The sequence below is a fragment of the Hippoglossus stenolepis genome, chromosome 5 (genome assembly GCF_022539355.2).
Source record: "Hippoglossus stenolepis isolate QCI-W04-F060 chromosome 5, HSTE1.2, whole genome shotgun sequence".
In the NCBI taxonomy this organism is placed as follows: Eukaryota; Metazoa; Chordata; class Actinopteri; order Pleuronectiformes; family Pleuronectidae; genus Hippoglossus; species Hippoglossus stenolepis.
The window spans coordinates 20,967,041-20,981,677 of NC_061487.1; the positions used below are offsets into that span (position 1 = coordinate 20,967,041).

Genomic DNA, 14,637 nt, shown 5'->3' on the forward strand with positions numbered 1-14,637 from the left:
TTTGCGTTGTCTGCTCCATAAACACAGGAATGCAAAAGAAAGAAATAATTACATGACTATAATGTTGTCTATGAGTGTCTGGCGGGAAAAAGGGAATGATGCACGAAAGTTAAATATGTTTAACAAGCCAAGAGAAAGGAGAGAGAACTCAAAATTTAACTGCAATGACTCAGTCGCCTGTTTTCATCTTTCGTGAGCGTGATGACCTCATCCCCTGAAGTTAACATGCAAAGTGACTAAACCTGGGGAAAGTACGTGACTGTGAATGTTTTATTTTTATAATCTCAAACCGGGTCATAATGAGGTAATCTGTTGCCTCAGATGACCGAGAGGCAAACAAGCACAGGAATAGTTCACATAGCATCATTTATATGCAGAGTAAAATCCATAATGCCGGCATAAGGTAGATGAAAGCATTAACCTGTTTATATTTAATGATGTACAGTACCAGAGACTTGCTGACGGATGACGAGTTGACAAGTGACCTTATTTGCCTTGTAATCTTTTGCATTGCCAGAGGGGGGAAGAACGAACCAGAGCCAGAGCAGCCCGTGCCCAGGAAGGTGACGATCCGCAGCCTGCCCTCCGCAGACGATATCGACCCCGACGTCCTGGACAGCATGCACTCCCTGGGCTGCTTCAGGGACAAAAACAAACTACTGAAAGACCTGCTGTCAGACGAGTGAGTGAAGGCCGGAGCAAAACGGAGGGGTTGGGCAAAAGAAAGGTTTGATGGAGACGAACAGACAGTAGCTATGAAGCAGAAAGGGAAAAATACTGAAGTTTGTCTTGTTCAAATAGGGGAGAAAAGAATAAAAGCAGCTGGAGACGGGGGAAGGAGAGGACAGGGTTGTGCTGTGGTTATATGAAAGGAGAGAATGGGACTTCAATGGAAGGACGGCTGTGTGATGTCCATGTTGGCCTTGGTGATTTTTTTTTTTTACCCGGAATCCTATGAGGCCGTCATTGGAGATGTCTGAAGCCGAGGATCTTAGCTGTTATCACACAGCGCTTACAGCACTCGCTCCTGGAAACATTCCCCCGAACCGATCCATGCTCCCAGGTCACATTTACACATGTTTGTGACTTTTCATTCACGCTCAGGATCTTTTTTCTACGCTTTAATAATCTCCCCTCCCTCTATTATATATTTTTCCTGCTTCTTGCTTTTAACACAAAACGAGCATCAGTGTATAACTTCCCCCATCTCTTCCGTTTTCCCCTCCTTTCTCCTGGGAGCATCCCATAATAGTGCTGGACTGGAGGAAAATCTGCTGTCTCTATCTCCCCGCCCTTGGTTCATTTTAGCTGAAGTTGCAGGTCCTTGTCTCTTTGCCTCCTACTGCTTTCCAATCTGTCTTTATTATGGAGGGCCACTCCCTGGGCCTTTTGCATAGCGAGCTCTGGCCTCGAGGCTAAATATATTAGGCTTTTCTGATTTACTGCGAGAGAAGAGGATGAACTCGTAATGTTTGGGTACTTTGCGTAAACTTCCCAGCAGCTGCAGCATATGGAGATGGGGCATATCCTAAAACATATATGCAAAATATAATATGGCAGCTTAATGATCTGTAAAACCAAACTTTTGTTTTAACGATGGAAGCAATTTAGTTGCACAGTTTCACAAAGAACCCGGAAATTAAAAGACATTTATCAAAGTGAGGCTTTCTGCAGTTTAACCGTCTTGGTTTTTTAAGCATGTGCAAACCTTGCTGGTGCTCACACTGTACATGATCTATAAATCGGACTGTATGCATGGTTGTGTACGTATTATCTCAGTAATTTCCAGATCTCTCAACAATCATTTTATTGCCTCCCCCTTCGCAGAGACAACCAAGAAAAGATGATCTACTTCCTGTTATTGGACCGTAAGGAGAGATATCCAAGCCAGGAGGATCAGAACCTCCCCCCTCGTAATGAGATCGGTGAGGATTCAGCAAAAAGTATAAATGCAGAATGTGACAAGTGTGTCAAATATCAATTTTGCTCATTGACCGCATACAGACCAGCAATAAAAAAAGGTTTTCAGAAGCTACAGAAGCTGAACTATGACTTCTGCCGGAGTGAGTTTCTAATAAGAGCTTTGCAAGAGGAAGAGTAATATGTGCAAGTGTGTGTGTGTGTGTGTGTCTGTGCTTGTGTGCTGTGAGATACCGACATTTTGATGAATAGACTCCCTCTTCAGTGAATGTGATACAGTCAATACACTGGCCATTAGTTCAAGGTCTGGGAGGAAACCATTACTTATTCACTATTAGTTAAAATGTCAACACGATCAGCAGCGAGCATCACTCAAACACTCACATATCTGCACACAGGGCACAGAACTGTAGAAATGTGCACGTTAACTCGCCGGCTGCATGGCGTTCATTCTGCCCGTCCGTCCCTCTGTGTTCCCCACAGATCCTCCACGGAAGCGAGTCGACTCCCCCATGTTGAACCGTCACGGGAAGAGGAGACCGGAGAGGAAGTCCATGGAGGTCCTCAGTGTCACAGACGGAGGCTCGCCTGTGCCGGCCAGGAGGGCCATCGACATGACACAGCACGGACAACGGTATGAATGGAGGTGAAAAAAAGAACAAAGAAAACTCTATTAAATGTTTAAGCTAGAAGAGCGCTCTCTGAGTGCGTGTACCTCCACCAAGGCGAACGCACTGTCGCCAGTTCAAAGCAGTGTTTCCCTTTAATCAGCCATTTTCTAATTTGTCCTGCCAAAGTTTACTTGTCGTAATAATACATCAGATCTCTAACTATCTAGCACAGTTGTTGCATTGCACAGTTGTTTGCAGCTGTGTTTGCAGGGCTATTCGTCCATAAAGGACCCCGCTACGGCCATAGATTGAATTCATTTTGTGAGAAACGCTGCAGAGAAAGTGGAACACCCATTTGTTTGGCTCCAGATCTAAATTGAATTGGGTTCTTTCCTGACCAACACAGAATCCTTGGCTTCCACTGCGTTTCCTCATAATCCATCCAGTAGTTTTTGCATAATCCTGCTAATTGACAAAGTGAAAACACAACCACCTTGGTGGAGGTAATGATCAAACAGAGACACACACACTGTATCCCTGTGTGTGTTTATGTACTGTGTGTGTTTTTGTACTGTGTGTCTGTGTGTGTGGGGGGGCTTTCAGCCCAGTGGTGTTTCAGAAAGTCTGACAGCGAGTCTGGCTCTGGTGTCAGCCGGCTCCATTGTGGACAAGCACAGACAGAGACTGACTCTGTGCTCGCTTTGTCTCCTGTCTCACTGTAGTAAATCAGTGTACAGTAAAAGCTTGGATATTCCTGACGCCCGTACAAAATGCAGCCAAGACGAAAGGTATTCACTTGTCACTCACTTCCTATGCTTTCCGCCTCCTCCTGCTCCCTGTCTCACCCTCATGCAAGGAGACGTGCGTGGCAGGAGAAAGATGCAGCAGAGCTTTCCTTCACTTTCTTTTAAGCGGTGATGAATGTACGTGCGGCATGCGGCAGCTTCGCGGGTCTTTTCTAATAAGCTATAACTCATCTGAAAAATAAACGTAAGAGCTGCTCTGTCCTCCATGAGTCAACAGTTTTAGGTTAGCACTTCCTAAAGTTTGACTTAACTCACTTTAATTAACTTAATTTTCAAATTGAGGGAGCCAGCACATTTGCAATTCAGACCCTCTTCTCCGGTGTTAGCTCAATTATCTATTTTTTTTCCTACTGTGCATGCATTGATAATCAGTTTCTCCCATACTGTGTCCCACTTTCTCCAGATGCAGAGCGCGTCTCCGTTTGCTCCCTTTTAAAAATGTTAAAGTCAAGCTGGTACCACATTCCGACGAGGCGCAGTGGACTGATTTAAAAAATCTGTTTCCTCATCTTATTTCAACAGCCGATATATCATCACGTTTCTGCTCAGAGGCAGTGACATTTCTGACAGCAGGGAAGATTGAATCTGAGGGGGTAATAACCTGATCTGCCTAATGATAGGCAGATTGGCAGAGTGCTGCAGAAAGCTTTCAGACGTATAGGGCCTGAATGCAGAAGCACTGAATGTGTATGTATATGGATAAAAAAAATATAGTTATAATGTTGAATATTCATCCACATGTCAGATGCATGAGAGCCTCTTCACCCAGTTCGGTCACAACACTTACGCTTAATTCTTTCTGTCCTCTGGTGCATCTGAATTTCATTTTGAGATTAATCTTCCTGTGTTTCATCGCCGCTGCTGGAAATCCTTCATCCCTTCCGGCGATCCGGAGTCTTATCTCTTCTATACTTAAAGGTTGCGTTGGTTTACAAGCTGCTTTCCTCTGCCCTTCGCTCTGAATTCCCACACAGGCCAGTTTACAAGTCAAATCCAGACCCATTGGTATGTCCCGACGCGCCACCTGCGATTAAACACACTCTTTAAACACAGTCACTCAAGTAAACTGGGCTCTGGCCTTCTTGTCGTCCAGTTTTGTGAAAAAGAATCTGTGTGTCACCTGTGCTCCTGCAGCTGTCAATACGTTACGGCACTTTTTACAAGAAGCAAAGTTCCTGAGAACGTATTCATCACCGTCAATTTCTGTCCCATTTTAATGTACAAGCCACGTCGCTGTCGGTAGTGACAGATATCTAAGAGTAAGTGAGGGAGTCAAAAGCGGCGTCGTAGGCTTTCACAATAAAACTAATCGTTTCATTTTCTGATTTCTCCGGAAAAATAACGTATAGTTAAGTTCTCGCCTGCTGCGCGCACGTTTAGTTCCCCCTACCTGTGAATTTGTATGAATGTAAAACCGTTTCACAGTGGGTTACCAGTCAATAGCTGAGTGGATTACATCATAAAGGGCGGTGGAACCAGTGGTTTGAACCTTTTATTATGAGTAGCTTTCCCATATAAATCTCAGTAAGAGGGGAACGAGGTTAGTGTCTGAATCCCACATACATCAGCAGCCGCAGTCATTAAAAAAGCTCCGCTGCATCTTTCTTCAGTGCGACTTTAAATCAGTGTATTGTTCATATTCCTCCACCCAAATCTCTCTCCTCCATCCCCCTCTTCATCATCTCTCTCTCTCTCCCATGGTCCCTTGTGTGCAGCTGACCTTCAGTCCCAAACACACACACCCCCCTTCCGTTATTATGGAATTTCTATGCTAATGTAGAAATGCTGCTAGTTTCTCTCTGTCTGGCTTCCCTGCAGGAGCTGTGTTGGGTCGGGTGGTGGTGGTGGTGGGGGGGGAGTCTTGTGCCGCGGCCCCTCCGCCTCCAAATCAAATCAAATCTCTATTTCTCTCTCTCTCTCGCTATATGTCCCCACACCGCTGCATGTCTCCAGCTGATCAGTGGAGGGAGAGAGAGAAAAACTGCTGAAGTCTGTGTGAATCTGGATTTTTGTTGTGTTTTTTCCAACTTCCTCTCTCTTTTATCCCGTCCTTGTGTGCACTTTGTTTGATCATGTGCCGGCTCGTGGGTGTGTGCGCGGACGATGGTGTTGGCCGAACAGTGTCCAAAGATTTGACTGACTCTTTTCTCTGAACCTAACCTTATCTTTCCCCGACAGCGAACTTAAGTCGACAGCACAGAAGATTCGCAGAAACTTCAGATCAGAGGGCGTCAGAGAGAGAGAGAGAGAGGCCCGACTTTGAAACGTGTTTTGACAGGATACATTTCCACCGGCGTAAATGGTGGAAAATAGAGAGGGAGAGAGAGCGGGCGGGGGGGGGGAAGAGAAATTTTTTATCTAAAATTACACAACGAAAACGCCTGATTCTCGACCCTTTATCAAGCATTTTGCCCCGTGCATATCTCATGTAGGCGTTTACAATCTGAGCCGCTGCCCGGGCTACATTTCCATACATGTGATTGGTGATTTGAGATTAATCCCCCAGCAGCACAGAGATATACACACACACGAGGACATTCTACCATTAATGCCCATTTCTTTCTTTATACACCCAAAAGAAAGTTAAAAAGACATTTAAAGCTAAACCCAAAGCACAAGAAATCCCACTGATTTAATTTCAAATCTTAACAACATGCCAGGAGAAATGAAAGGGGGTTAATGATATGTAAATGAAATATGGAAAAGTGCTGCAGTGTGAAGAAGAGAATATCAATTGATTTTTTTTTTTTTCTCCGCTCATGTTGCTTCATGCAGTGTGAATATGTCGGGTTAGTCGGGGGCTGTCTTAATAAGTGAAGCTCTCATGCTAATTATTGACTCTAATTCATTTAAGAGGCTCAGATGACCACAAATAAAGCCGATTGAACGCTGATCTCCGCGCCACAAACTGCAGGGGTCTCACTACATATAGACATTTTGAGGAGCTGAGGTGTGAATGTTAATGCACCCAGTCCTCGGGGAGGTGTCAAGACTCAGGAAAGGAAACAAATTTAAACAGAGTTTTGATTTATTTGAATATCAGCCCCGTGCAGCGGAAACTCCGTCGGTGGGACAAAGTCAATACAGAGGAGGGAGAAAGGGAGAAATGAAACTTTGTCCGTCTGCTTTAAACCAGGACTTGCATTGTGCCCGGGCTTCGGCGGTGTTATTCATTTGCCTTTTGACTCCTGGCACCATCCATTTCGCTGTGCTTCTTTTTTCGTTTTATTTCAGTCCATGCCCTCATCCCAGAACCACTTGTACTTGTTCCACTCCCCACAGCCGAGCATTAGACCCCCACAGGTGCTCTGGGTGGGTGTCTGACATGAGGACATGGGGCCTCATGGCAATGTTAGCTTAAGGACTAATGGACGGTAGAAAGACTAATGTGGGTGACCACACACATACGCCATCATACACCAATTCAGGTACAAGTACACACATACTTTTCTCAGTTTCCTCTTGAAGTTTCTAGCAGTGCAGATAGTTTGGGTTTCATTTCTTCAGGTTTTGAAATATTCCTTTGTGAGATGCAGCAAATTTTATTTTTTTGTGGTAGCTCGGATCCATTTCTTTCATAAAAGCTGCATCATTACAATTAAAACATATATTAACAAGTAAAGCTTAGTTTATTCTAAGTAAGAAAAGTATTAAAAGCAAAATGGCCCCTTTCCCCTTTTCCAATTCTACTAACTAGCAAATGCAGATGAAAACATCCTAAAAAGGAATACTTAAATTTAAGTACATAGAAATAGTACTTGAGTGCAGTGTTTTCGTAAATGCATTAGTAATTTATCTTTCTAGTAATTATGTCCCAGTTACTCTGGATGATCCACAGACCACAAGGTCGAGAGATTTCTGAGGAACTATGAGGGTCGTCTCTCTGACAACTGATGACAGGGTTTTAAACAGAGTGACTTTGATTCTGTGAAGTTGCAATTATTTTATTATTATTACTTATGTAGTAATTTTTTTATTCCATTCACCTCTGTTGTTGAGTTGTAGAGGAAGAAATCGTAAGAATGAACCTTTCAAAACTAAACTAAAGGTGAACTTATCCTTTAAAAACTAACACACACACACACACACACACACAGATCTTATTGTATTTGTTTGTTTCTATACAACAGATAATAAACAATTCCTTAGATGAAGCCATTCACTATAAATACAACGTTCATCGTTAATAATTCATCGCCTCTCCGACGCCCGTTACTTCACAGCATAACCATCTGAAACACGAGTTGAGAGACCTGCTTTCTCCAACACTAACAGATGCAGAGGGACACTAACAATATGCTCCTAATGGCCTGAGGATGCTGCCTTTTGGCGACGTTTAGATGAAGTGCAATTTGGCGACGTGCGGACGGGCGCTGTATGTGAGCAACAGCGGGGGCACGTCTCAGTGGGCCGACGGCCTTAAATGTAAATGATAGCAACTGTCTGGTCAGCTGCTCCACGAAACGAGAAATCATAGCCAACGTAGTCTTCACAGCGCCCACTCATGTGCATGAGTGTGTGCAATAAATACACTCACAGAAGGGGCAGTGGGAGAGTTACGGAAATAGCCTCGGAGTGGGTGTTTCTATATTTTCCTTTCTCTCGTGGCAGCTGTAACTGTTGCTTGTGTGCCGGTGCCGCTCAGGAGGAAGACTCCTCTTCTCTTATCAGTTCCTTCCTGAGGCACAGCTATCATTTAATGGCTGCTGGACTTTTTGGTGTCCATGCATGCAGGGGCCTCGGTGTTCCCGTGGGACTGCTCCAGATTCAGGAATGAGCATCCGTCTCCATTACTCCATCCGTCCCTCCCGTCCTCCATTCTTTAAAACCCTTCCCTCATTCCTCCATCACTCTAAACTCCCTCATTCTCCCCTCGCGTTTGTCCACGAGGTCGTAGCCGTAGTGTTCGTCTCTTCATCTTTTCTGACGAGAGACAATAGATCCGAGGGGCTCGGCCGCATGTTCACAAACGCGCCAGTGCTGGAACGGAGGGGAGAAAAGAAGGGGTGAGACGGAGGGGGGGTTAATATTAGATTGAGTGACAATAAGGAACAGTGTTGTGACAGTGAGCAGCTGGCGTTTCCCAGTGTTGACAGCCACTGTTGTTGTGTGTTTGTGTACGTGCGCGCTTGATGGAGACAGATTGTCCTGTGATTGTTCATTTCTGAGCACGGCTCTGCTCATAGGGGTTATTGACGGCATCTGCGGGGGAGACAGGAAAAAAAACGTGACAAATGGTACTCAACCAAATGTCCCACTTCATTCCACCACCACCCCCCCTCCCCTCAAGATATTTTCTACTGATCCAGTGCGGAGGCCTGGAACATCAATATGTTTGGTTTTACAGCAAACTGCACAGAGGGTGGAAAGGTAATTTGAACGTTGTAGCCTATAGATTCACACGAGAAGCTGCCGTCAAATCATCCATCCGTCATCTACGCCCCTTTATCCTTAGAGGGTGGGTGGGGTTCTGGAGCAAACCTGATGTCGGGTGTGAGGCGGGGTACACCCTGGACAGGTCGTCAGCTCCTCACAGGGCCAACATTTACCTCTTTCACACCAGAATTTGTGGATCTACGCAGGGTAGACACGGGTAAACCCCACTTAAAAAGGGAATTACCTCCTTGCCAGTCTTGCCTCTCCGTCCCCCCCCCCCCGTGCGTCATGTTCAATGTCACGGACACACTGAAAGCTGAGCAGCTCTCTCCCTTTGCTGTCTTTTCAAATTAGCGTGTTCACCTGGGTGTCGTGTTTCTATCAGTGTCGATCAGAGCCGAGTAAAAACCTTCTGCTGCCGGGGTCATTTGAACCGGGACTGAATCCAGATTGTATCTATTCCAATTTTTAAAAAACAGATGTTTTGTGGGGTTTTTGACGAGTGGGGTTATACACAGAGACAAACAAGCATCTAGGCTCACATTCACATCTATGGTTAAATCAGAGTCTTCAGAAGACAATCTGCATGTCTGTGGACTATGTGAGGAAGTTGTAGTACTGGTGACATGACGTGCAAAACCCACACAGAAAGACCCAACAAGGATTCGAACCTGGAACTTTCTTGCGATGAGGAAACACTGCACCACCGTGCCACCCTGCAGTCAAATAAGCATATTTTAAACTGAAGTTAGAGCTTAATTGGTTTCAGACTAATTGCTGGGAGTCAATTCTACCAATCGTAGTGATGTGTCACGTGCTGTTGTGACGTTGTAGCGCTCCCACCCTCTTTCTGTGAAACGGCTCTGTAACAACCTGTGTGCTTTGTATGACGGCACCATATGCTGTAGCGCTTTCTAACCATGGCCAACATGTAACCTCCGAGCTCTCACCTCCGCCTGTGTGTTACACAAACATGTCACAGGGTAACATGTGTTGATTCTGCGCCTTTTCCCGTGTTCTTGCGTGCTTGTGCCACAGGTCGCGGTCTATTAGCGGCGCCTCCTCCGGCCTCTCCACCAGCCCCCTCAGCAGCCCACGGGTAAGTCACAAACCCGAGTGCACTTTCAAACACGCAGCATACAACACACACCTAGAGTATGTGGGGATAACGCCCATCAAAATACTGTTGATCCCATGTTAAAGAGGGTCACCACAGCCTCAACCTCAGTTCTGACCCTTATAGCAATGCACACATTATCATGACATATCTATCAGGACATCTCTCTGCAAATGCAGTGTTATTCTACTGGTCCACTTTATTATCAGTCTGAGATATGGTATATTTTTTCTGCTCCTTAAAGAGATGAAAATTCACTCTATCTACTCACCACTATGCAGATGGAAGGTGGGTGAAGTGTTTGAGTCCACAAAACACTTCTGGAGTTTCAGGGGTAAACAGCGTTGCATCCAAATCCCAAACAATTGAAGTAACTGGTGACCACTTCTTCAAATGTAAAAAAACAACAGAAAAAAACCCAAATGCCTCCATACTGCTCCTGTGGTGTCATCCAAGTGTCCGTGGGCCCCGACATTCAAATTCGACACGGTGAACTATCCCTTCTGTCTTAATCCAAAGTTCAGATCTAACTTTGCACTGTGAGGAAGCAGGGACACTGATAATCTCCTCACGTTTTGTGTAGGATCAGGTTTTTACACAAATCATCACTGTGTCTATAGAGTTTGGATCTTTGCATTAACTCATTGTCAAAATAAGGATGCTGGAAGTCGGCGTGCTGCAAGGCAAAAAAGTTTACTCAACAAATCCATAAAAAAGAGCAGCTCGATTTTTACGGTCTTGACCTTCTATGTAAAGTGCCTTGAGATAATTATATAATGATTTGGCGCTATACAAGTAAAATAAAATTGAATAAATATGAATAAAATAAAATGAATAAATAAACTTTTATATAATTTTCTAGTGGAACATTTTTGAGAGAAGCAGCAGTAGACGTTAGCCTGATGAAGAATAAACCTGCGTTCTGTGTGTGGACTGTTCATAGCAGAGTATGGTACAATGCTGCTTTGACTGTCTGTTGTAGAGTAAAATGTTAAAGTTAAAAACTATTAACACATCACACACTTGCTTCACTGCTTTTACTGTGACGTCAGTGCATTGAGCTTCTCAGCAGCTCCACCTCCTCGCTGACTCCCAGCCTCCCTGTGTACAAAGCCCTGATGGAAACGCACAATGTCGACGTGACAGCAAAGCAAACTTTCCTCCTTAATCCTCTTCTCTCTCCTCTTCCTCTCTGCTGATTATCCTCCTCTCTGTTTTCTGTGGCCTGAGCTCTGTGGAAATCCAGCTCAGAGGCTGCTCCAGGAAAAAAAACTAAAAAAAAAAATCCCACTTTCCTTTTCTCTCCTCTGAGCCTAAACTTTTTTCCAGCCGACTAACCTGAGAAGGCTCGAGATGAGCCGGGATCCCTGAGTCGAGCTCCTCGCGCCACACAGGTTCTGTCAGGCTGATCTGAAAGGGAAATTGATTTCGCAGACCGGCCCAAAGCCCCCGGATTGTGCTCGCAGCAAGAGGCTCTGTGTGGGCTTATTTTCTCCAGATTTGTGTCTGGAAGAAGGGGAAGGTGTCCAAGGGAAACAGTTTATCAGCGCGCCGTGTGGGGCTGCAATTTCACCATTAACAATCAAACAGACGAACAAACCTGTCCGTAAACACCGGATTTCACAGCAGCGACGCCGTAATGGAGTTCCCCCCGTTTTAGTGAGACAGCCCAATTTGTCCTCACAGCTGGTCCCGTGTCTCTCACACCTGTGTCTGTTTGCAATAGCGGAGCTCTGCATGTTTTATTCAAGTCAAATCCACCTTTTAAACACCTTTTGTATGAACTGTTTTCAGAATGTGTGCATTGCTTGAAGTTTTTGTCGTGCCCATTTAATTTGTCTTTTGACACGAGTCACTCAAATAGACTAACTGCATGTTTTTCTTTCTTGTCCTTCTGTTCTTTTCTTTTTTTGTTTGCCTCCATCCCTCCCGTGTATGTTCACTTCTCACCTGCCTCTTTATTCTTTGGCTTCCTCTGCTCCTGCCTGTGACGTTGTTTGCTCCGCCGCGCTTGTTTTCTTTCCTTATCTATGTGTTTGTGGGCTTTGCATGTGTCCCCGTGTGCTTTCTCTTTGTTTTCTTTTCCTCCTCCACCTGTTCTGGCTTCCGGCTGTGTTGTGCCGTGTGTCCTCGCGCTGTGTCCTCCAACATCCAGCCTGTCAGAAAGTTTTGTGTGCCGCCTCAGTCCGCAGACATGTCCCAGTCCCCCAACACCAGCCCCTGCCCGTCTCCAGAACCTGTCCCCAATCGCACGGGCCCGTGTGTCTCCACCCCCAACTCGCTCTCTCCGAACAATGAGCTCCTGCCGGCGGCGCTCAACAAGACGCAGACGCTCCCCGCCAAACCCAAAGTCGCCCCGAAGCCCCTCCAAGCCACGAGATCCAACCCGCTCCCCGAAACCTTCCCAGATCCAGCATCCGCGGCCAAATCGGAGCCCTCCTCTCCCTGCCTGCTCCCGTCACAGCCGCCCTCTGCCTCTGTGCCCCCCACCCCGACTTCCCCATCCTCCCCGTTTTGCCCATTCACCATCACCAATGCTCCCATCCCGAACAGCCCACACGTACGGCGCTCACATTTTGCCGCCGGCCCCCAGCTCTCTGTGCCCTTTAGCCCAGTGGTGCCCCTGTCGCCCATCCGGCTGCATCACTTTCACCCCGTGGCACCGGCTTCTTCTTCCTTCACTGACCACCCACCCAAATCTATCCCCCTCATACAGGTTACCCCCACCCCTCCTCGAGGCAGCCCCTCCCCACCCCAAAGGGCACCCCGGTGCACACTCCCAAGGACAGCCCAGCCGGGACCCCCAACCCGACGCCGCCCCCCAGCCCTTCCATCGGAGGCATGCCGTGGAGGACGCGCCTCAACTCCATCAAGAACAGCTTCCTGGGCTCACCACGCTTCCACCGCAGGAAACTCCAAGGTTCGGACTTTCACGCCAAATACTGAATCATCTAATCTCATCAGTCTTAAGATCTGCTTGTTTTCTGCTGCTCATTAACCTCTGTCTGAACTTTGACCCTGCGAATACAGTTCCCACACAAGAGGAGATGTCCAGCCTCACACCAGAGTCTTCCCCAGAGTGAGTACATGCTGGGACTTTTTGATTTTAACTATGCATAACGTGTCAGACCCGCGCTCACTGCCCCAGACAGGCTCGCTCTTGATAGCGTGATGTTTTGGAAAGTATCACATCCATGACCGTTTGATTTTTTGAACCCCCGCTGCTGAGTTCCCTGTCATGACCCCAGGTCTGGTCTGGGTTGGAGAAGCGGCACCGTGGCAAGCGGGTTGTGGGTTGGTTATCAAGGAGGGAAGGAAGGCAGCCTGTGTGATGTTGCTGAGCTCCCAGGGGCCGGATAACTCAAAGTTGGCCTAGATATGCCCGTTTGATTGGCTGACTGTCTGGCTCGGCCATTTCCACCTGGCTGGAAAGAACATCCTGGCTTCAAGGTGTTGGAGAGTTGGTTGGAAAAGACCTTCTCTTCGCTGTGGCTGGTCTGCACAGACACATGTACACATGCACCTGCTGTAGACACCTTCTAACAGCAGCACAACATCTCTGCAGACAATCTAATATTACACAAGCCTCTATTAAGGTTTAAATAAGTGTTTATTCAAGTTTAGCTTTTATGGAGTGTTCTCTCTTTGGGCCTGTCCCAATTCCTCTCCCTTGGTCCTACCCCTAGATATGAAGTTCCCCTTGATGGGTAGTGTCCCCATCCAAACAACTAACATTATTATATCAACAACCAAAATTTTAATAGTGACACATCTGACAACTGCAGGACAGACGGGACACATTGATCTATTGTTCAATACACAGTTAGTCAGCACGTTTACATCAGTTATTTCAATGTAACTTCTGCCCTGCAATGAATGAAAAGTTATTTTCAAACTTCATATACGGGACAAGGGAGTAAAGAAAGTTACTCGTTACTCACTCAGACTGTTTACAGGATTTTTTTGATGGCGTGAATACAGAGATTCAATTTAATTTTCAGTTGCTACTGGATCAACACAAGACATTCATGTTTATTTTGCAAGATTTCATACAAGCATTTATGAACATTCTACCCGCAGTGGTCGCCATGTTGATTCGCTGCATAAAACAAGGAAAAATTAAAGTGCAATGCAGCCGACAATCAATGTCCATTCTTTTCTTCACAGACTTGCCAAAAAATCCTGGTTTGGTAACTTCATCAACCTGGAAAAAGAGGAGCAGATCTTCATCGTGATCAAGGACAAGCCTCTCAGCTCCATCAAGGCAGACATCGTTCAGGCCTTTCTCTCGGTACACGTCACTTTATTGCTTAATTATTTTTCTCTTTCTCTGCCTCCAAATCCCCTCTCTCATCTGCCCCCCCTGTCCCCTGTGTCCTGTATTCTTCTCTCTATATTTGTTGGTGTGTGCACGTTGCAGTATAACCTGTGTGTATCTTCCGTGTGGGGCAGGATGTTGCCTTTTTTCTAACAGCAGCGCTGATTGGCTGCACTACGCGGCGAGTGTTCGCTAACATGATTCCGATTTATGTAGCAATTCAGTAAACTGCTTGTGTTCAGCGCTTCTATTTTCCCTCTGACTGCAGACTCACTTAAGGTCAATGGAAAAATCAACAGAGAGCATTGATCATTAGCATATAGATGCTTTGCCCCCAGTATCATGCATTGAGTGTGTTTAGATGTGTAAGCGCCCGACATTGCGAAAATAGCATTAGATTTTATCTGTGTTTATAACTGTGGATTTTGCAAATACGTGAGGCAACGTGAGGCATTTCTCGGCGGAATCTGTGTCAACAAACATCCAGCG

At 45.9% G+C, this 14,637-nt stretch overlaps 1 protein-coding gene across 1 annotated transcript in view; it reads left to right on the forward strand.

Moving 5' to 3' along the window:
* Positions 1-14,637, forward strand: part of brsk2a (BR serine/threonine kinase 2a) — a 169,156-nt gene that overhangs the window by 146,811 nt on the left and 7,708 nt on the right. Inside the window, exons 10-16 of the mRNA XM_035157922.2 lie at positions 518-682; positions 1,828-1,925; positions 2,404-2,554; positions 9,752-9,816; positions 12,547-12,750; positions 12,861-12,909; positions 13,998-14,121. Coding sequence (XP_035013813.2) covers positions 518-682; positions 1,828-1,925; positions 2,404-2,554; positions 9,752-9,816; positions 12,547-12,750; positions 12,861-12,909; positions 13,998-14,121 — 856 coding nt within the window. The remainder of the gene's footprint in view (positions 1-517; positions 683-1,827; positions 1,926-2,403; positions 2,555-9,751; positions 9,817-12,546; positions 12,751-12,860; positions 12,910-13,997; positions 14,122-14,637) is intronic.